Source organism: Nomascus leucogenys, chromosome 4, assembly GCF_006542625.1.
Source record: "Nomascus leucogenys isolate Asia chromosome 4, Asia_NLE_v1, whole genome shotgun sequence".
Classification (NCBI taxonomy): Eukaryota; Metazoa; Chordata; class Mammalia; order Primates; family Hylobatidae; genus Nomascus; species Nomascus leucogenys.
The window spans coordinates 72,920,246-72,942,854 of record NC_044384.1 but is presented as its reverse complement, the minus strand read 5'-3'; the positions used below and the strand labels follow the sequence as shown (position 1 = coordinate 72,942,854).

At 51.0% G+C, this 22,609-nt stretch overlaps 1 protein-coding gene across 6 annotated transcripts in view; it reads right to left on the bottom strand.

The window, feature by feature from the left end:
* Nucleotides 1-22,609, bottom strand: part of LDLRAD4 (low density lipoprotein receptor class A domain containing 4) — a 444,661-nt gene that overhangs the window by 17,216 nt on the left and 404,836 nt on the right. For all 6 annotated transcript variants that reach the window (XM_030810809.1, XM_030810810.1, XM_030810811.1 and 3 more), the window contains one exon: nucleotides 14,637-14,791. In XM_030810809.1, coding sequence (XP_030666669.1) covers nucleotides 14,637-14,791 — 155 coding nt within the window. The remainder of the gene's footprint in view (nucleotides 1-14,636; nucleotides 14,792-22,609) is intronic.

Sequence of the window (22,609 nt, the reverse complement as noted above, 5' to 3'; positions counted from 1 at the left end):
ACTGAATTTTTTTCCTTTTACATCAGACCATTTAGCACTTTTTTGGGGGGAGATGGGAAATACTCCAATGTTATGGTATTTGGAGGTGGAATCTTTGCTAAGTAATTAGGTAATGAGGGTGGGGTCCTCATGAATGGGACCAGTACCCTTACAAGAAGAGGCTGGAGGCTAGCAAGCTCTTTCCACAAGAGAAGGTGGCAGTCTGCCACCGGGAAGAGTGGCCTCATCCGAACCCAACTGTGCTGGCACTGTGGTCTCTCATGTCTGACCTCCAGAATGAGAAATCAGTGTTTGCTGTTTATAAGCCACCCGGTTGACGGTACTTTGTTCTAGCAGTCAAACTAAGGCTGAATTTTAAAGTTTTAGCTCTTATGTTTATATTTTTGTCCATTTGAGTTCATTTTTGAGTATGTTATAAGGTCCAATGTCATTCTTTTGCCTGTGGCTATTCAGGTTCCCCATCACCACTCTCAAAAGGCTGTCCTTTCCCCATTGAATGGCTTCGGCATCCTTTCTGAAAATTACTTGACCATATATTTGAGGGTTTATCTCTGGACTGTCTGTTCTATTCCATTGGTCTATATATTTGTCTATATCCCAGCACCACACTGTTTTGATTACTACAGCTTTGTAGTAAGTTTTGAAATCAGGAATTGTGAGACCTTTAACTTTTCAAATCTTTTTTTTTTTTTTTTTTTGAGATTACTGTGGATATTTAGAGTCCCTTGAGATAATATACAAACTTTAGGATGGATTATTTTTCCTGTTTCTGCAAAAAGCCTCATTGGGATTTCAAAAGTGATTACACTGAAGTCTGTACACTGCATTCATTAGTACTAACATCTTAAAAGTAGTTAAGTCTTCCAATTCATGAATACAAGGTATCTTTCCATTTATTTGTATCTTCTTCCATTTCTTTCAGCAATGATTTCTATTGCTCAGTGCACCAGTCTTTCACCTCCTTGGGTAAGTATATTTCTAAGTATTCTGTTCTTTTTGATGCTATTGAAAATGGAACTTTCTTAATTTCCTTACCGAATTGTTCATTGTACATGAAAATAAATGCAACTGATTTTTGCATGTTGATTCTGTATCCTGCTACTTTGCCAAATTCATTAGTTCTGACACTTTTTGGGTTATTTTTTAAATAGAATCTTTAGGGTTTTTACACATAAGGCCATGTCATCTTCTAACAGAGATACTTTTACTTCTTCCTTTCCACTTGGAATGTCTTTTATTTCTTTTTCTTGCCTAATTGCTCTGGCTAGAACTTCTAATTAATACTATGTTGAACAGAAGTAGTGAAAGCAGGCATCCTTGTCTTGTTCCTGGTCTTAGAGGAAAAGCTTTCAGTCTTTCACCATTAAGTATGATGTAAGCTGTGGGGTTTTCACAGATAGCCTTTATGATGTGGAAGTAGCTTCCTTCCATCCTACTTTGTTGAGTGTTTCTATCATGAAAGGATGTTGAATTTCATCAAATACTGATGGCAGTGGTGGCCCATCTGGAGCAGCTGCTGCGAAGATGCTGCCTGCAGCAGGGGAGGCATGGCCAGGGCTGTGTGCTCCACAGAGCTGGTGAGAGCCAGAAACAGGTGGGAGCCCTGCCCTCTTCTGAGTTGGTGGGGCAGGAGCCCTGCCCTCCTGGGTGCAGCTGCAGTCACAAAGCTGCAGCTGCAGACCCAGGCATCCCTGTACTCTCAGGGGCCTAGCGAAGTCCTCTGCCCCTGGAGGCTCAGAAGTGCCTGCTCCTGCTGCCTGGCCTCTCCCTGCTCCTGGTGCCTGCTCCAATTTTGGAGCAAAGTTGAGGCTGAGCCTGGGCACTGTCACAATTCGGCCAGGTGTGTGTCTGCTTGGGGCGGTGCTGATATGCCAGCCCCCTGCCATCTCAGCCCCCTCCGGACTTTGGGTGCTGATGAGCATTGGTGGGAGGCTGAGGCAGGGGTGGGCTGGGGGTGGCTTGGTGTGGGCCTGCAGGTGTCCCTTGGCACCAACAGCCTGGGCGCCATGTACATGACTGATGGCAGCAGGAGGCAGACAGGCTCCTGGGCAAAAAGGGACAGGTCCCTGCTGAAGCCCCACCTTCAAGCCAGGGATGGCCTAAAGCATGGGGGCCAAGCTGTCAGTTCTGAGTGGAGTCCACAGACCAGAGTAAGAACTTAGGATGCTTTTTCTGGGCCTGCCTGTGGCCATCCATGGACCAATCAGCACGTACTTCCTCCCTTTTGAGCTCATTAAAAATCCTGGATTCAGTTTGACTTGAACAGACGTCAGATCAACCTGCCTGTGGATAGGAGCTACTCACTGCAGGTCTCCTCTCCACTGACAGGTAGACACTTATTGGCATGACCTGCCTGAGGAAAGGAGCTACCCATTGCCAGACAGACATTGGGATGACCTGCCTGGGGAAAGGAGCTACCCATTGCCAGATAGACATCAGGATGACCTGCCTGAGGAAAGGACCTAGCCACTGTGGGTCTCCCCTCTGCTCTGAGCTGGACAGACATCGGGATGACCTGCCTACAGAAAGGAGCTATCCAGTCTAGGTCCCTGAGAGCTGTTCTGTTGCTCAGTGAAGCTTCTCTCCACCTTGTCACCCACCAATTGTCCATGTACCTCATTCTTCTTGGATGTGGGACAAGAACTTGGGACCTGCCGAATGGTGGGACTAAAAGAGCTGTAACATAAACAGGGCTGAAACATGCCCCTCCACTCACCACACTGTGGGTGACAAGAAGGAAAGAAGAGCTGCGGCCCTTTGGGCAGCCCAGACCTAGGGTTCTCCTAGCCAGGGTTGTGACACCATCTTTGGGACTCTGCAGTTCCTGGTGTCTCCAAGCTTCCGGGTACATCACGTTCCCCTCATCCAGACGCAAGTGCCTGCAGTGGATGCTGCATGCAGTATATCTGGTCCAGCTGCAGCCTTGCACAGAGCAAGCACCTGTCCAGCACCTGGAGCTGCCTGCCCTGCCGCAGCAACCAGCGCGCCTGGCTGTGCACAGTGGCTGGACCTTGCACTCACTTGCTCACACACCCCTCACCACTTCGTGCCTGGCTTGCCCTTGGCAGGTGTGGGATCTGGGCCAGTAATGTGAGTGCAGCCTGCCAGGGTAAGTGGGCAGGATGAGCCCAGTGGGCACAAGCAATACTCAGGCAGAAGGCACCACCAGCCACAAAGGTTTCTGACCGGCAAAGTGACACCCTAAGGATACTGTGACAATACTATTTCTGCATCAACTGAGATGATTATGGGACAAGAACTTGGGACCTGCTGAATGAAGTTCGGGACCCCCAACTTCATTCTGTTAATGTAGTGTATGACACTGACTGAATTTCATGTATGGAACCATCCTTGCCTTCTGGGAATAAATCCCCCACTCATTGATGATGTATAATCCTTTTACTTTTTTAAATTTAATTTTTATTTAGTATTATTATTATTTTTGAGACAAAGTCTTGCTCTGTCTTCCAGGCTGGAGTACAGTGGCACGATCTCAGGTCATTGCAACCTCCGCCTCCCAGGGTCAAGGGATTCTTCTGCCTCAGCCTCCAGAGTAGTTGGGATTGCAGGCGTGTGCCACCATGCCTGGTTAATTTTCGTATTTTTAGTAGTGACAGGTTTCACCATGTTGGCCAGGCTGGTCTAGAACTCTTGACCTCAAGTAATCTGCCTCCCTTAGCCTCCCAAAGTGCTGGAATTACAGGTGTGAGTCACTGTGCCCAGCCAGTATAACCCTTTTAATATACTGCTGAATTTAGTTTGCTAGTATTTTGTTGAGGACTTTTGCATCAATATCTATAAGAAATATTAGTCTATGGTTATCTTTTTCTGTTGTGTCTTTGTCTGACTTTGGTATCAGGAATGCTGGCCTCATCTCATAATGAGTTAGGAAGTGTTCCCACCTCTTGAAATTTCTAGAAGTTTAAGAAGGATTGATGTCAATTCTTTAAATGTTTGGTAGAATTTACCACTGAAGCCATGTGGTCTAGGTTGGAGATTTTAGACTATTGGTTCAATCTCCTTACTAGCTATAGATCTATTAAGATTTTCTATTTCTTCATGATTCAGTCTTGGTAGGCTGTTTCTAATATTTTTTTCATTTCATCTAGGTTATCCAACTGGTTTGCATACAATTGTTCGTAGCACTATTTTATAATCCTTTTCATTTCTGTATTTTTTGGATCATTTTTCTTCCAACCAATAAATTTCATATTATTAAAGGACAGTCATCTGCAGCCATGACTTACTGAGGGTTCCCTTGTGCTGCACCATGGGCTGTAGCCTGCTGCCATGCGTCCATGTGTGCAAGGCACACCACGCCCTGAACCCTCCTGGGCTTATGCTCTCAGCTACACTCTCCTTTCCACACACACACAGAGGACCCCAGGAATGATCAGATGTGGGGACTGGAAACAACAGGGAGAGCACTGAACACAGTGTTTTCCAGCATGTGCTTTGCAACCTCTTAGAGAGCTGGAAAATCCATTTAAGTGGGTCACAGCCAGCATTCCAAAACTGAAACAGAATAGAAATGATCTGAGCACACTGTAAGTATTGTTTTGTAAAACCTCTGCCTTAATTGCATTATAGGAGGCTTTTGTGTTGTGATATAAAATGTATTTCTTACTGTTCTTCATGGCTAAATATAGATGAAGCCAGTTATCCCTCATTTTAGATGGGGGGAAACTGAGGACAGAGGGCATATTCCTCTCTAGGCGCCCCGGTCAGTCTGCAGTAAAGCAAGACTACTGCTGGGTATTTTGATTCTACCCAAGGGCTAACCTCCCAGTGAATGAATGTATTTTATGGCCTCAAATAGTTGGAAATCTATTTTTCCCCTGTTCCACAGTGAGAATTTCAAAGAAGAGGTGAAACTGATCTTTGGATATTCAGCAACACCTTTGCCTTCTGATAAAATCAATTTTCCCTGTTTTCTCCCTTTTTTTCATGCAGCCTCTCCACCATCCTGATATTTTATCACTACCGTCCTTTCCACTCTAGATGGCAGTCACAGCCTGGATGTGAGGCCAGTACCCCTGGCTGTCAGAGACTGCACCTCCCCCTTTCTTCCTCCTGGGGAATCCATCATCAGACTTCTCAGATTCAAGATCCCCCAACTCTGCTCAATCTAGGGCACATCCCTTAAGAGAGAAGACAAATCATCTAGGAAGGTCTGCTGGGAAGAAAAGGAAGGGAATCCTTTCTATTTCTGGGACAATGCAATGGGCTAGCGGGGAAAAGCAATATGAGGTGCCTCTCCCAGCTTGGTGCTGGGGTTAGTGAGCAATCGGACTTCAAGAGGAATCAGCCTGGGAATGAGAAAGTTCCAGGCGGCAGAAAAATGTGGAACCACACAAGATCCAGGCAGGCGTCATCCTGATCTCAGCCCCAGTTGCCTCGTTTCACATGTGAGAAGTCAGGGCTCAGAGGGGATTTTCTGTGACCTTCACCCAAGGTCACAGAGCTGCTGGGGCTTCGCCAAGAGCCAGACCCCAGCCTGGTGAGCCTCCCCAACAAGAGCCACCCAGAGTTATGATCATTAAGATAATTTTTAATCTTCTTCTCTTTTTTTTTTTTTTTCAGAACAAACCACACCAACTTTCAAGGACTAAGCAAAAAATAAACCAACAGATTTTACTATTAAATTATTAATGCTAATACCTTATATATTTAAAAGATTACTATAAATTTGTTGATAAAAATGTTCATACATTTTATTTAAAATTGTTATTTTAACTACCATAGAAACCATGTTCATATGAATTACCCTGGGAGTCTATAGATGCCCAGCACATTACTGCCTTCAGCATCAGTTTACATGATCAGAGGATGTTTTGTAATTGCAAAGGTAATACATGAATGCATTCTTTTTTTTTTTTTTTTTTTTTTTTTTTTTGTGAGACGGAGTCTCGCTCTGTCGCCCAGGCTGGAGTGCAGTGGCGCAATCTGGACTCACTGCAAGCTCCGCCTCCCGGGTTCACACCATTCTCCTGCCTCCGCCTCTCCGAGGAGCTGGGACTACAGGCGCCCGCCACCACGCCCGGCTAATTTTTTGTATTTTTAGTAGAGACGGGGTTTCACCGTGGTCTCGATCTCCTGACCTCGTGATCCGCCCGCCTCGGCCTCCCCAAGTGCTGGGATTACAAGCGTGAGCCACCGCGCCCGGCCATGAATGCATTCTTACCATAAAAGTTTTACTGCACAGACCAGGGTTCCTTTGTCCTTACTTCCTTCCCAGGCACAGCTGTCAGTTTTCTGTGGGTCCTTCCTGACCTTTCTCTACAGATCAGTTTGTAACTCAGACATCAATCTAACTAATTGAGTCGTGCTTGCCTTTGCACCAAAATTGTATCATTTGGTTTGATCACCTATATAATGAACAAGACTTAACTCTAAATGGATTTTGGCTGGTACCAAAAATCAAATGTATCCCCAAAGAGCAAACAGTTTTCCTATTTGGTCTTTGCAAAGGAAGATTTGCCACTGTGGAGAAGCTTTTACAAAACTTCCCTTGATTAAAAAAACAAACAAACAAACAAATAAAAACAAACCAGTCAGGCGCAGTGGCTCAGGCCTGTAATCCCAGCACTTTGGGAGGCTGAAGTGGGAAGATCGCTTGAGCCAAGGAGTTCAAGGCCAGCCTGGGCAACACAGTGAGACCTTGTCTCCACAAAAAATTTAAAAATTAGCCAGGCATGGTTGTGCGTGCCTATAGTCACAGCTACGCAGGAGGCTGAGGCAGGCAGATCAGTTGAGCCTAAATGTTCGAGGCTGCAGTGAGTTATGATCATGCCACTATATTCCAGCCTGCGCAACAAAGTGAGATCTTGTCACTTAAAAATAACCTCAAAACCTGAAGGTAATTCCCAAACGTTCTGAGCAGTGCCAACATCAGTAAAAGGACTATTTGAGACACTGTTGCTTTAAAGATAAGCACTGACTCTTCCAAAGCTCTGTCCACTGTGGTTCAGGTGGGAATCTGCGTGGACCTGGGGTCCAGCATCCTTATGCAGTTTCTGCCTGGCCGCTTGGCCTCCTGTTTCCCTTAATTGAAGGGAGATGTTCTCGTTTCGAGGTGATGTGAAATTGTCTATCCTCTAATGCTTCAATTAGACAGAGCAAAGGGCAAAACCTTTCAAATGACCACCTGGGCAGCCTCATAATTTGAAGTCCTTGCTCACTCAGACAGACATGGTGCAGCCAACCCGCCGGACCCTGAGCTCTTGGAAATGCAGTTTCCGTGAAATGCAGTAACGGAGAGTTGTCATTGGACAACCAACAAACACACACATCTGGTCTGTGGTGCAGCAGGGTCTGCCTTGCCTGCAGGGAAACCGTCCCCTGTGGTTCCTCCCCACAATGATGCCAGAGGAAGCCTGTTGCTCTTTTCTTTAGTCTGGAGTGTCAGAGACAGACCGAGTACAACTCCATCAGTAAGCCCTTTAGTCCACTCCTTCAAGCCTTATGAAAATCATTCCTTTCCATCGTTTTCCACATGCTTTTGTAAACATATGAGGTGGGCAGGAGTGAGAGCAGCAGGGCACAGTGAGCCGGCGCTCCAGCCGCAGTGGGAATGAACAGTGGCACTGAAACCCCTGCTCCCTGTGCCCTCCGAGGGATCCCAGGACACTGCCTGTGGGTTTCTCAAACACCCCTGAGCCTGGGGCCCACCTCAGAGCCTCTGTCTGCAGGGGAGGGTGGAGGGACACTGCCCAGATAGAGAAAGGCACTCGCCATGTATGGCACACCCAGAGGTCCCTTCACCATGAGTTCCGAGCCCCAGCACAGCAGGCTCCTGGCTGTCAGACACCTGCCCAGGACCGTCTGCCCTCTGGCCACTGCTGCTCCCAAGGCCAGCAGAGAGGCTGCTGGTGCAGGGCCGAGCCTCAGAGAGCAGGGAGCCCATGGCTACCTCTGTCCCTCTGGCTACAGGCTTTAGTCACAGAGGAGGGCCTTGCCTGGGGAGATGACTAGACAGCAGTGGCCACGAGTGACCATGTCAGGCTGGGCACAGGACATGCAGCACACTGTTGACCCAGACACATGTCTGAACTCCTAATCAGGCAGGAACAGTCTTTACTTCCACAAGGACCTTCTCACCCATTTTTCTGGGAACCAGTGGCCCTCTCAGTCTATCTTGGTCTTCAGCCTTGCAATAGAAGCCTGAGTGCAGAAGAACATTTTCTCTGAAAAACAACCCCCACATGCAAACCCACAGATGGCAATGCTGCTGCCCGGCACCGAAGGGTCCCCAGTGAGAGACGGGTGACAGCCCGGGCAGCACAGGCCTGCTCCATGGCAGCCACCTCACAGCCCCAGCCTCAGGGTGTGGCCCCATAGGCTGCCTTTTCAAGAGAAGATGGAAATTCCAATTTTCATGTGAAATCTCACAATTTTTATTTTTTATTTTTTTATTTTTGAGATGGCGTCTCCCTCTATCGGCCAGGCTGGAGTGCAATGGCGTGATCTCAGCTCACTGCAACCTCTGCCTCCAGATTCTCCTGCTTCAGCCTCCCAAGTAGCTGGGATTACAGGTGCGTGCCACCACACCTGGCTAACTTTTGTATTTTGAGTAGAGATGAGGTTTCACCATGTTGGCTGGGCTGGTCTCAAACTCCTGACCTCAAGTGATCTGCCCACCTCGGCCCCCTAAAGTGCTGAGATTATGGGCGTGAGCCACCGAACCTTGCCCCAATGTTTAAAAGCTAGATCAACTTAGGTTCGAACACCCTGTGGGGCAAACCACGTACACAGCCATGCTCTAGGCTAACTCTGTGGCTTCTGCAAAGAGGGACTTGTGGGGATGGTTCACCCCATGTCAGGGCACTGTGGATCTGAGGAACATGAGTTTCTGCATCAAGAGGGCTAACAGCCACCAAGTGCTTGTCCTCCTCTGCAACAGCCAGGGCCCCTCCCAGTGTCAACCCAAGGGAGCTGGAGGAGCCCAGCTGTGCTGGATGGGGCCTGGCTGTTCCTCCTGGCTATGAAGAATAGGCACCTGGATTTTCACAACTGATTTAATCCCTGTAGGAGTTGGTAATGAAGAGATGCGTGATGTGATTCCTTTTGTTAATTTTTTAAATTGAAATTGCTGTTTCTATAGGTCAGAATGGCTGAATGTTAACAATTTCATATGCTTCAATCTGGGTAAGGTCCCTGTCCCTCTCCTGCCTCTCCTTCCATCCGTTGATGGCCAGACCCTTCTGCCTGCATGCCATCCCCTGCCCCTGGGCTGTCCACACAGGCCAGGCTGGACCCTCTGGGCCAGGCTGCTGGCGGTTAGAAAAGGTCACCCGGGCTCCCTCAGCTCCAGCAAGAAATGTTCCAGCAACTTGTTCAAACAGCTCTCCGGGCTGTGTCTAGAATATTCATGCCCCTTTACTGCTTTCCCATTACTGAATGGTCTAAGATAATGAAAATAAATCTAGACAGTCTCAATGCTCAGAAGTCACACAAACCAGGCTCCAAAGAAACCAAGCTCAGGCTACCTCAGCAAGAATGCACAAGGATTCAGATGTGGACCCGCCACTGCTATCTGCCATGATGTAAGCATTTGCTTTGTCTGTGATGTAATTTACACTTGGGTTGCTAGTTTTCATTTTCATCCAGAAATCACTACTTCCACCACATCCAGGCCCAGTAACGTCCATTCCTTGGGCCCCCCGGGACACAGTGTCTACCGCATGGCGGCAAAGGATGACTGGCTTTGGGACACTCATCACGTTCATGCAGCATGCATTGTCCCAGGCCAAGGGACATGGGAGGAAGGTGCCAGTGTCAGGAGGATGCTGGTGGAGGGGAGGAGGTTGCTGGCGGAGGGAGGAGGGCTCCGGTGGGGGGAGGAGGGCACTGGCAGGGGGAGGAGGGCTCTGGTGGGGGGAAGAGGGCTCTGGTTGGAGGAGGAGGGCTCTGGCGGAGGAGGAGGGTGCTGGCGGGGGGAGGAGGGCTCTGGTTGGGGGAGGAGGATGGTGGCGGGGGGAGTAGGGCTCTGGCGGGGGGAGGAGGGTGCTGGCGGGGGGAGGAGGGCTCTGGTGGGGGGAGGCGGGTGCTGGTGGGGGGAGGAGGGCTCTGGTGGGGGGGAGGAGGGTGCTGGCAGGGGGAGGAGCATGCTAGTGGTGGGAGGAGGGCTCTGGTGGGGGGAGGAGGGTACTGGCGGCGGGAGGAGGCCTCTGGCCGGGGGAGGAGGGCGCCAGCTGAGGGGAGGAGTGCTGCGGCTCCTCACCTGCACCTGCACAGGAGCACATCCTATGGGACAGGGACCGGAACTGGCTGAGCTGGGCACTCCCTCAGGAAGGGAGGGAGTCCCACTTCTCAGAAGGGGACTCTCCGCAAGAAGCAGGGAAGCCAGGGCCACCACGATGCTGTCTGGTTAACCTTGGTCTGGCCCTTCCTTGTGGTCAAAGTGGGAAACCTGTAGAGGAGGCAAGGGGCTGCTCACAGCAGGGCGGGAAGCTTCCTCAACCAAGTAAGGCTGCTGGCCCGCTCATCCTCCTCCTCAAAACCAAAACTCAGTCCCATCCTATTGCCCCAAGCTATGTTTCCACCTCCACTCTCCAGGCTTCCAGCAGAAAGACATAACAGTAAGTTTAATCAGAGTGTGAAGCCTAATCACCTAGAAGTTGGTTAATTCGATGCCCAGCCCTTCTCGCACCAGGTTTAAACAGAACATCATTTTCTAATGTGCTCACGGAGCCCTGGGGTGGGTCTCTACTAACAGGCCCTCACGGAGGCTCCCCAACAATGCACAGGCTCCTCATGAGGCTGCGCTCCACAGAGGGGATGGGAGGAGCATCCACCCCAGCTGCTGACTGGAGGGTGCTGAGCCGCCGCCAGGGCCTGGACTCCCAGGGCCTCGGGTGCTGCAGGAGAAAGGCCTGGGACATTGGTGCTGAGAAAGGAAGAGGTGCTTAGGGCTTGCAGGGGCCCTGATAACTGGAAAGAAGCCATGAGGATGGCAGCATCTGCCCAGACACACTCATCCTCCCCAGCCACCTTGCCCCAGAGCACAGGCCCACACAGCAGCACAGGGAGCCCAGGAGGGAGAGGACTGCCAGGCTCTGCCAGGGGGCACAGGGCCCTCCCTGCCATGCTGACCAGCCAGCCGTGCCTTCCCAGCCCCTTCCAAGCCCCTTGGGAGGGCGCTTCCTGACACAGGCGGTCACCCAGGAATGGGGGAGGCGGGGAACTTGGAACTGCCCTGGCCAACTGCACATGGGCTAGGCCGGGCATGGGGATGGAGGAGACGCAGGTCCTCATACCTGCCCCAAACACCTCCTATAGCTCCCATGCCTGACACTCCCCCATCTCAAAGGCACAATCGGACAGCCAGACCCCTAGCCTCCCCCAGGAAGATGGAGAGAATGGCAGCGGGGTCTTGGCCTCTGCCAGGGGACTGCAGGTGCTGCTGGTGGCGGAGGCGGGGCATGGCCCCTGTTTCCCCCTTCTACTCAGTGCCTGGCTCCTGGGGAGTGTCCACTGAATGGCTGGATGAGCAGAGGAGGCAGGAGTCACTGGGGAAACTGTTCCCAAGGCAGAGTCCCAGACCAGACCCCAAACTCGTACTGCTGGGAAGAGCTCTCCGCTCTGTGGATGCCTCAGAGCCAGCCTAGAGAGACCCCCCGCCATGGTAACAGGCAGCCTCTTTTACCAGTGAAGTGCCCCTGGGTCCGACAGTGCTTAGCACCTGGTGGGGCTGGCTCCTCCGCCTCAGCACCGCTCACATCCACTCAGATGAGTCTTTGTTGCAGGACCGCCCATGCACTGTAGGACGCACTGTACTGATGAGTCGTTGTTGCAGGGCCACCCGCGTACTGTAGGACACATTGTAGGATCCCCCTTATGATGCCAGACACTGCAAATGTCCCCTAGACATTTGGCAGAATCAGCCCTGATTGAGACTCCTGAGCTGAGTGTAAATGAATCAGATCGCTCTCCTAATACTGTATACGGGGAATGGGCATTTCTTAAAAGAAGTTAGAAGTAGGGAATTGGGAGGCAGGAAGCCTGGCTGCGTGGGGGCATTCCTGGGTGGAAAGGACCTGGGATAGGGGACCCTCAGGGCAGAGAGAGGGAAATGGACAGCATGGCCACACTGATAGTATTAGCGAGGCCTGAGTCTGTGTCCAGGAGAGAATGGAGGTTTCTTCCTCATCAGCTGCCACTCTTTTCCCTTTTGGGGAGCCATCAGCTAGGCTAATAGACCAGATCGGGAAGTGGAGCAAGGGCCTGGGCCGAGCTGCCTCTGGTCATCATGCTGGAATGCATCTTATGTTTTATGAAACATCACACAGAGTCCTTTGCTAAGCTATGCTGAAGCCATAGGAGGAACAGCCACACCTCAAGGAGGGACATCTCCCAGTTCCAGGTTACTCAGAAAAAAAGGAGAAATAGCATAGCAGCTCAGGATCTCAAATCCACACTGCGTGCAGCCGGGATCTCTGCAAGCCCCAGCTCAGCTCCAGAACAGAGCTCTCAGGGGGAACACTGTATGTGCACATTAACAACACGAGGCCCAGACAGGGATGTGGACCTCTGTGAACACAATTCACTGGCTGCCGAATGTCTTCATCTGCCACACAGCATGCAGCCCTGAAGGGACCTCTGAACGTCGCTTCATCACCTTCCTGATTTCAGGGAAGGGAGGCTCTGCTGGTGGGGTAGCCGGCGCTTCTTGGGAAAGGGCATCACACAAACCTGCCGCCACATGACACAGAAGACACTTTTTTGACACTTTCTGCTTTTCTGCTGGGCCTCTTGGTTGTTAAGGGTGTGGCCAGTGTGCTGGTGTTCAGGACACAAGGTGCTATGAACAGGGACAGCAAGCGGGGCTGGGTCTGCACCAGGAACAGAGCGAGGAGCTGCCTGACCCACACTAGGGAGAGAGAAGCCAACACCAGGGTAAGTCTGGGAGGAAGACTGGGGAGCGCCCAGGGAGGGGACAGAAAACTCCCTGTGTGCCTGGGCACAGAGACCCCAAGCGTTCTGGAGCTCCTGGAGAGAAGGCCAAGGAAGGCTGTGATTGCTTCCACCAAGTCCAGGGGTGGCGTTCACAGCCCGTAATACATTAAGGCAAAGCAGCGATGTCTGAGCCTTCTGCGGTTCTGAAACTGCTGCTGTGATGAGATTTTCTCCCTGTCCTCTCTCAAAACACAGGTGAATCCCATACACTGTGTGTTTAGAACTTCAGAAGAATTAGTCCTCCCTCTGTCCAACAATCTACAGGCATCAGGATGCCAAAGCGTTCAGTGCGTCTGGATGGCGCAGCTCTGTGGACACCAGACAAAGGACCCCAGGATGCTGTTGAGGCTCGAGGAAAGTAACACAGCAGGGCCAGAGGGGCTTGTGGACTGAACTGGGCATCCAGAGACAGGACAGAAGGGGCAAGAGAGGATGCAGGGGCTAAGAAGAGGAAAGGGCTGTCAAGGGTGCATGCCTTCCCCTGGCATCCCATCTCCTCCCTGAGGCACCCCGTCTAGCCCTCACCACGGTCTGAAGGCAGCACTTGGTAGCACCCACCCCTTCCCTCTCCCCACTACCTGCAGGAGCTGCAGAGCAGACAGCAAACCTCAGCTCTGCCCATATGGATGGCTGTGCCAATGATCCTAGTGAAGTGTGAGCCTGCCCTCCTGAGAGGGGTCCCAGGGGTCCCAGGGCCAGCGGCCACCCCAGGAAACCCACCTGGATGGCTGCACCCCATACCCCGGACAGGCTCCGTAAGTCAGGGTGGGGGCTGGAACTGCACAGCCCTGTTCCTGAAGAGGGATGCTCTGTAAGGACCCTCTCCTGTTCTCAGCAAACTGCAGGGCTCGACACTGTGGGGACTCGGCCTCGCTGCCCACCACGGAAGCCAAGGATTTATACGCTCGCTGAACTCACTGCTCCTAACCCTCTGGCTGGAAGCCATCAAAACCACAGCCCAAAACCACAGCCTGTAAAACAGGCTTGCGATAGCAGCCCCTGGTCTCTCAAGTTTGATCATAGTGCAGTTTGGCTGAGTGTCCACCGCCGACAACCCCACCCTCCACAACCCCAACCTCCACAACCCACCCTCCACAACCCACTGCCAACAACCCTACTGCCAACACGCCCACCGCCGACAAGCCCATCGCCGATCCCCAGGAAGCTCCCGCGGCCTCAAGCTCCGGGCATCCTCAAGCTCCGGGCGTCCTCCAGCTCATGGCACCCATGTGCTGCTGGCACGTTTAGTGACGATGAGTGCGTGATTTGTCCCCGCAGCACCTCCAGAACCCAGTTCAGGACAGGATTTTACAGCACAATGAATCTCACAAGTGCACTGCCAAGCCAGAGGAGCCAGGCACGAGGGACCACCCAGGCCGGTCCCGTTGGTGCACAGCTCAGAAGCTGGCAAAGCCACATATCCAGCAGCAAAGATCCAGGGGAGGCCTGGGAGGGGCCACGCAGGCTTCTGGGGGGACTGCCGTGTCTGTTTCTTCACTGGGTGCTGGTCACACTGGTGTGTTCAGTTTGTGGGGACTCACTAAGTGGAACACGTACGAGGTGCGCTTCGCCCTGTTTGTTACATGTCAACCGAAAGCACTCCCGGCTCTGAACCCTGATGGGCTCCTAAGCCTCTTGCCACTGCCTGACTCTGGAGCCAGGGTGGCCGGGGTACTCACCTGCGGCAGCCCGTCCTCCCGCCTCCGGCTCTGGCTCGGGCGGTTGATGAAGGACCGCGTGGAGACTTTGTAGTGGTTCAGCAGGCAGACGATGACCACCACCATCACCGTGACCACCACGACGATGATGATGATTTGGGCGAACTCCAGCTCCGCTGCCACGGAAGAGGAGAGTGGTTAGCCACCTGGCCCCTCCGGCCCCAACCCATTCGCCAGGCACTGCCACCACCCCAGCCAGCAGGCCCTGAAGGCCTCTCACACACATCTGGTCCTCAGAGGTCCACAGGACACAGAAACGACTGTCCCACTTTAGGGAAGGAGACACCACTGCACAGTCAGGAGACTGTGCAAATCAGCCGCGGGGAGCGGGGAGCATGTGCCATCCCCCACCACAGGGAGCTGAGAAAGTCTCCACAAACTGAAGCTATTTCTCCAGTGTCACCGCTCTAGAAAAGTTAAACCCGTCTTTATGGTTGAGTGGAGTTTCTCAAAGCAATTCCCCTTGGGACCCATACTTGAAAGGAAAAATCAACTTCAGCCCCTTCCCTCCAAGGCTGTGGCTCTGCAGGTGAGTTAGGAAACACATCTGCATTGTTTCCAGGCCTTCAGGCACAGCACTTCAGGAGTGGTCAGGTCTCCCCAGGGTTTCTGACACCACCACCCCAAAGATTCCCTAAATGCCATTGACACACACTTCGCATGTGAGTCCAGCAACACAGAGTGACTTCCAGTCATAGCACATTGGGCCGGCAGCTGGAAGCAGGTGAGCCAGACCCCTGTTTTGGGAGAGGAAGCAGGTTGAGGGCTCACGGGCGGCCTGGAGCCACTTTCTGCTCCCCTCTTCCAGCCCACGGGTCTGCTGCCTGCTTCACTCCTTGCTGGAAGGAAGTGACTGTCCATGCAGTGATGTAAATTCAGAACAAGGGGCTCGGGGATGCTAAGAGGAAGACAGTGCAGGAATCTGGGAGAGGCAGGAATAAGAGGAGAGAAGCCATCAATTGTGCTGCCCTGGGCTCACAGCACACATGCAAACACATGCATGCACGTACATGTGCTGCAGCAGGGCTCAGGCCCCGGCCGGTGGGGAGGCATATCTGTCAGTGTATCCGCTCATACGTGGGGCGATACAGGCAGAGATCAGGTGGTGCCTCCCCAGTAGCTACGACTGTGTGCATCTGCTGGCCACACCCTGGGAACTGATGGTGAGGCTGGACGAGGGGTTCTCTGGATCCCCACGTCCCTACCCTTCAGCATGGCCATCCACTTCCACCCTCAGACCCCCACACCCTAGGGACTGAGGGTGGAAGTGGAGGGCAGTGGGACCGTGGGGCCTATAGAGAGGGGCTGGCGTCTTGAGAATGGAGAGCAGAGTGTGTAGGAGGCTGGTGGCTGAGCTGTGCAGACAGCAGGTGGACCTGCCAAGTGCCCCCTGTCCCTGCAGGCAGGGAGAGGCCAGGCTGGTGGGAACATCACCCTTCCCTGTGGACACGGACAAAGCCATGCTCAGAGGCTCAGAGGCCATGCCCTGAGCAGCTCCCAAAGCTGGCAGTCGGTGAGGTCTGCCGGCCCCGCCCCAGCCAAGAGGGTGCTGTTGCTCTGGGGTTCCCTGTGGCCTGTCGGCTAAGTGGCGGGGACTCTAGGGGCCTGGTGCCCGGCCCAGCCTTGGGGTTTGAGTGTCTACTTCCTAAGGGGAGGAAATGTCCATCGGAGCTGCCACACTTACATGTGCCGCCCCTGCCCCCCCCAGCCCAGCCCCCCACCCGCACACACAGAAAGGCTCCCCAGGGATTATCAACAATTTTCATGCTGGGGGCTTCCTGGAAAAGACTGAAATTGCTCTGAGTCTTCGAGCAGGGGCTTGGGCCCTTTGCAATTGGGTTCCAATAGAAATGTGGCCTTATTTCTGCTCACAGGCCATAGGAAGTATGACATGCTTGTTTACCTAGGAACACAGTCTTCGACTCTGCCCCTGCACATAACCTTCCCGTGTCTGGGACACTCTGGCCTTGGCCCTGTGTTTCTCAGGACCCTACCCCAACACACCATGTGACATCTCCCAGGCTGAGTCCGGAGCCCCTGCTTTGCCCCTCTTGACACGGGAGGCAGCTAAGTGGCTTCATTGGTACAAGGTGAATTGATGAGCGACTCAGCACCCCCAGGCTGAGAGAAGGGGCTGGGATGTGTGGCCCCGGTGGGCTCTGCCCAGCTGCATGGGTGTGTTCTCTGTGAGGACAGCTACCACCAACAGGATAAGGCCTGCACTGGCTGCAGAGTGCCCGAGTGCGCCTCCAGCAGCCCTGAGGGTCTGTGCAGGGGTCAGCTACCAGCCCAGGGACAAGCATGAAAGGAAGCAGAGAGATTCCGCTCAGGACAAAGGCAGTGAACACAGTGGTGAGGGCTGAACCCCGAGGTCGAAGACTGTGTTCCTAGGTAAACAAGCATGTCATACTTCCCATGGCCTGTGAGCAGAAATAAGGTCGCATTTCTATTGTGACCCGAATAATGCCTTCTTTTACCAACGCTTATTTTTATTTTGGGGTTAAACAGTGGAGTATTCACAAATTAAAGCATGCCCTAGGATTTCCAAATGTTTTCTTTTCAAGAGAACTTCACTGCTTTATGGACATGGATATAGAGGAAAACTATGGTGACAGGGAAGGATCAGCACAAAGTCCTGCAATGAATCAACTCTTCCCTTGGAGGACACCTTTCTAGGTCATCTGTTCTTGACTATGGAAACCTATGCAGATAAGCATTTGCAGCAAAGCAAATCAAACTATGTTTTCACAAGTCTCTGGGCATTTTTTACATATTTGTGTTTCATTTGAAAAGGATTTTTATTACAAAAATAATGAAAACTTCTTGAAAATTTAAATCATATAGAAGGAAACAGTGCAGTGTAAAGTCTCCCATCCCAACCCACAGCACCCCTGACTCCACCAAGCCCCACTCCGTCCCGGGGGAAAGCCCAGGCCTCTGTTTCATGTGTGTGTGTTTGCTACGAAATAAAGGCTTTCCTTTTTTCAGTTATTGGAATCGATGTGCAAATATCTTGTGTCTTTTCACGTAATACATCACAGACCTCTTTAAACAAGAACACACGTGCACTGGCCTCTGTCTGTTACAGAGTACAAACATACTGGCATTTGCCTTCTCTAGCTGGTGGCTGTTCAGGTGGCTTGCTTTTTTTCTTTTTTCTCTTACGACCACAAAATTGCATATGTGCAAGTATGTGCTTGGCATATGTTTGTCAGTATACTTGTAGGAAAGGCTCCTAAAAGTGACATTTCTGGACCCAGGGCATAATCACTTTTCATCCTCATGGCTACTGAGAACCTGCCTTTTGTAAAGGCTGCATTAGTTTAGGCTGTCCCAGGAAGAAGGCACATTCCCCATGCCCTCATTCACCCTGGAGACTCACCCTTTTAATTGGTGACAATCTGATGGGCAAAAATATGTATCTCATTTTAATTTGTATTTCTCCAATTACTGGTAATTTCAGATCTTTCCCTATGGTTATGGTAATTTCTCTTTTTCATAATCATATTGGTGTATTTATAGTTTTCTCATTTATTTCTTATGTATTTATATGAAATCTTTACATATTATGGTTACACATCTTTGTCTGTTACATGTTGCAACTATTTCCCCTAGCCAGTCATTTCTTTAAACTTCACCATGAGTTTCTCTATAGATGCTATAAATTTTTATGCCATCAAATACTCTCTTTTTCCTTTATGGCCTCTAAACATCCTGTTTGACTGGGAAGGTCCTCTTTAATATTCTAAACATATTTTTTTCCTAAGATTTTTGGAGTTTGAGTTTTATGTTAGATCTTTATTTGCTCTGGATTTTATTCCTCTTTTGGTCTGACACAGCACATGGAACATGTGATATTGACTGAAAGGTGTGCATCTTCTGAGCCAATATATCTGATTTTAAAATTCAGGCAAGGATGAGAAAGATCTCAGTTGTATGAAACAGTGCATGGAATTGCTCTCTGTAAAACTAAACTCAGCCCAGGCGTGCCTGGAATCTCAGCACTTTGGGAGACCAAGACAGGGGAATTGTTTAAGACCAGGAGTTCAAGATCAGCCTGGGCAATATAGCGAGACCCCGTCTCTTAAAAAAAAAAAAAAGTAAAGGCCCCACCATCTTTCTTTTTAAGGGGACTGCTTTCTTATAAACCTGCCACACACAGGTACCGCCCTGCCCTGCTGGGACACCTGCACCATGCTGTTGCCCTGAGGCTTCAAATATGAGTCATGCCCAGCCGTGGCAGGTGCATCTACAGCACATGGATGAACGGTGGCCCTGGGGGTTTATGGGCACCCTAGTGGCATGGTGCCTGGGGCAGGTCAAGGTCATGGGCATGCTCAGAGGCTGTGGGAGCAGGAACACTGTCCCCAGGAGCCTGCAAACTGAATTGAGTGGCCCTGTGGGGTGCCCTGGGGTGGCGGCAGCCTGATGAGGCCTGAGCCATGAAGGCACTCAGCCCTGCGCACAAGATGCAGCTCTTCCTGCAGGCAACAAAGACCCAGGGATACCTGGGTCCCAGAGACCACCATCCTCGCAGCCTGGTCATCTCACTGCAGCAGCTTGGTCCCTGGCTGCAGGTAAGGGTGGCCCGTGGTGCTCCTGAAGCCCTCCCCTGAGGGCGTCAGGGCCTAGTGCGGGGCCCACACGTGCGGCAGAGCCTTGCTCTGGGACTCTGGGCAAAACCCGTAAGTGGAAACAGACCTCCTTCTCGTCTTTAAGTCACAGGAGCCAGAACACTAGCAACAGAAAAGATGAGCATTGTACTCTCTTCAGGGCCACAAAGCATCCCCAGGCAGGGCCCAGGAGATCCTCAAAGTGAAAACTGCAGTCAACAGGTTCTTGGAAACATGTGTGAGGATTCCCAGACCCTGAGCCCTGCACTGAGATGCCCTCTCCCTCCATGACCCCCTTTCAAGCTCACGAGGGGGTGTGTGGCAACCCCCCCCCCACCTGTCCTCCCACACCCTCTCAGTCATTTTAAACAGGAGAATTCCACTAAACACCCACAGCCTGTTTTCACGTGGCAGGGCAGGGAGGTGGCTGTGGTGCATGGAGCCCAGCATCCACAGAAAGGAAAGACGCCTGGGGTTTGGGTTTCGTTTTTAGGGGTTGGGGAGGAGTAGGCTGGAAAGGGGAGGCTAAGAAGAAAATGAATTCTGGAAGAACGGTTAAAACAGAAAGTTTAGAAAAATAAAACCCGTAGGAATAGTAGCATTCTTAGAAAATTAATAGGATGCTATGCGCCTAACACAGATTCTGAACACAGACCACTGGTCGAGTTTCCTTGTTCAACAGTAACGGATGTCCACAGAAGAGTGCTAGAAAGCAGGGCATGCAAGGAAAGAAGTTGAGGCCAAAGTCAAATGATCTCATCCCCCTTCTACGGCGCTGTAGTTCATGATGCTGTAACAGATGAGTCACTGCAATGGAAATACCGGATACTTTTTAATACATCTAGTCTAAAACCTACAGGAAGGCATCCTGGCACCTTCTTTTATTATTGTACAGCAGTGACAGTGACGACAGTGATGATGGCATCTCTCTATTTTTATGGAAACATCTCCAGGAAATCCCAAGCTGCACAGTGGAGAATTACAGGAACAGAAGAAGTGGTGTGAAGTCTGTCGGTCTCTTCCCTGGTTCAATGAGGAGCTGAACTGAATCATACTAGAGGCATGAGTGTCTGCGCTATTTTTAAAGAGCTCTGGGGAAGTGCGGTTGTCCCACCTTAGGCTCCTAATATAACACTCATTTCTATTTGTGGGATGGTTAACACCATCTTCCATTTGGTCTTTCCTCCACTAATATATTATCCTTCACTGAAGTCCTATTTCTACAGTTTAATTCTTTTTAAGCTCCAGATGTGTAATGTATGCCCTCAAAGACCCTATCATCGGGCACGGGGCAAGGTCTGGGCCCCTCATGCGTTCCTCTCTTTCCCCAGGCCAAGTAAACACCTTGGCAGGAATCCAGAAAATGTTCCACGCAGAACACTGCAATGTCACAGAAACGGCCGCCCACTGGCCACGAAGCCCTGGCCCCACCCTGCGTGGTCACTTCCTACCCTACCAACAGCAGCACCCTACCTCACTCCCCTATGTGCTGGCCTCTCCTGGAGCACCAAGCCCCGGGCTGGCCGGCCGCAGAGCCTCACCTCCAGGCAGCCCCTTCCCCTGCACGCTCTCCTGCCCCACCGCTGGGACACAGACACCCACCCTCCACCTGTGGCTGGGACTGCTTGGCTACTGCACAGTGAACTTGTCGCATTTCCTTCCTGTCTCTGTCCTCCTCAGCAGAGACGGGCGTGGTGATGAGATGACAGTCTTAGGGGTGTCTTATTCTTTATTTATGGCTCTGTGACACTTTTAAAGTGCTGAATGTTCCTAAAGGCTGGTAAATTCTTTCCAAGATCCTCCAGAGACCGGGCGGCAGTGGTGGCAGGAAGACGGGTGGGGGCAGGAGTTGGAATCTACTTAGACTATAATTGCCTCAAGTTTGTGAACTGTTAGTATAAAAATACTCTTGGAGATTTTAATGGTTGAATGAAGATTCACACTCATTAAACACCATGGTTGAGGGGGAAAATTTAGCCTGTGTTACAAGAATGACTTCACAGCTTGAAGTACAGAAGCAAAACAATAAGAGCGATCATCATACTGATTACATTATATATTTTGAAGTTTATTTTCCTTGGAGGTGGGTTGGCTACTCTACTGTATAGTACAACAAGTAGAATGAAAAGAGGAAAAGTCTACCCTACAGAAATACCCAGGTTTTGGTGTCACCTGCTGGCTTTATCTTCCTTTAAAAGCTCTTTCCTAAGCCCCGATGATGGGTTCACTACCTTTGGGGACTTCCTGTGCAGCTCTGAACCCTGTTGCAGCACTTATCACTGTCTTGGTAGTATCCATTCTCTGGTCTTCTTCCTCCACAGAGTGAGCCCTGGGTCAACGCCTTGTTCATCCACAGTGTCTCAGCAGGTAGTGTGTGTCTGGCACAAAGTTGGCATTCCCTATTTAGGAGCTGGTGGAGAAGCCCTAAGAAGGAAGGGACCCCAACGGCCTGACCTGCTTTAACAGTATCTAGCACAGACACGTATTCTCCCAAACACTTCCTGACGACTTCAGTGGTGCTGGCGTTTTGATAAAGGTTTTCATATTTTGCAACAATTATTCAAAAATTACTACTCTAAGAGGGTGTGATCTGTCACTGAGAAAAGAGCCTCCTGGTTACTCTGAGCTGCCTGTTTATAGCCATGTATGTATGTACAACATTTGCATGACAATAAAATGAGGAAACGGTCCCTATGTTCTGTAGGTGGAGAGATGAACGTGGAGGGCAGGTGTGGCCCAGGCATGGCTACCTGATACCGGCCCAAGGCCAGGTGCCTCGGATGGCACGGGCAGGCGGGCAGCAGCCTGTGATGACTGGACGGACTAGGGAATCCCTCGAATGCAGACTCCATGAGCCCGTCCGGCTGGAGCGGCATCTCCTCACTTTATGAAAGCCCAAGGCTTCATCCACTACAATTACTTCTCACCACGCATTTTAGAATCTAGAGCTTCATGATCTCTTCAGAAAGAAATTTACCTAAATATGTTCCGATCAAAGATGACTGACAGGATTTTCTAAAAAATCAGCAGAGGAGTAAGAGCAATTATAAACCTTTTAAAAGTCTATCCCTCTGCCATGCTATAAATGGAAAAAAACACATACATAAGCCATAATTCCCCCTATAGGATTCATTTAAAATCCACCCTCACCTCCACCTCCACATTATTAATTTAGGAAAGTGCATCAGAAAAAAAACACAGCTGCACATGGAATGGAACCTTCATTTCCACAGGGGAGAGTGGTGGCTTCTGAGGCTCTCATCCCACAGCCAGTCTGTCTGTCTCTCACTTTCTTTGGCTCTCTATCTCTCAGAGTCACAG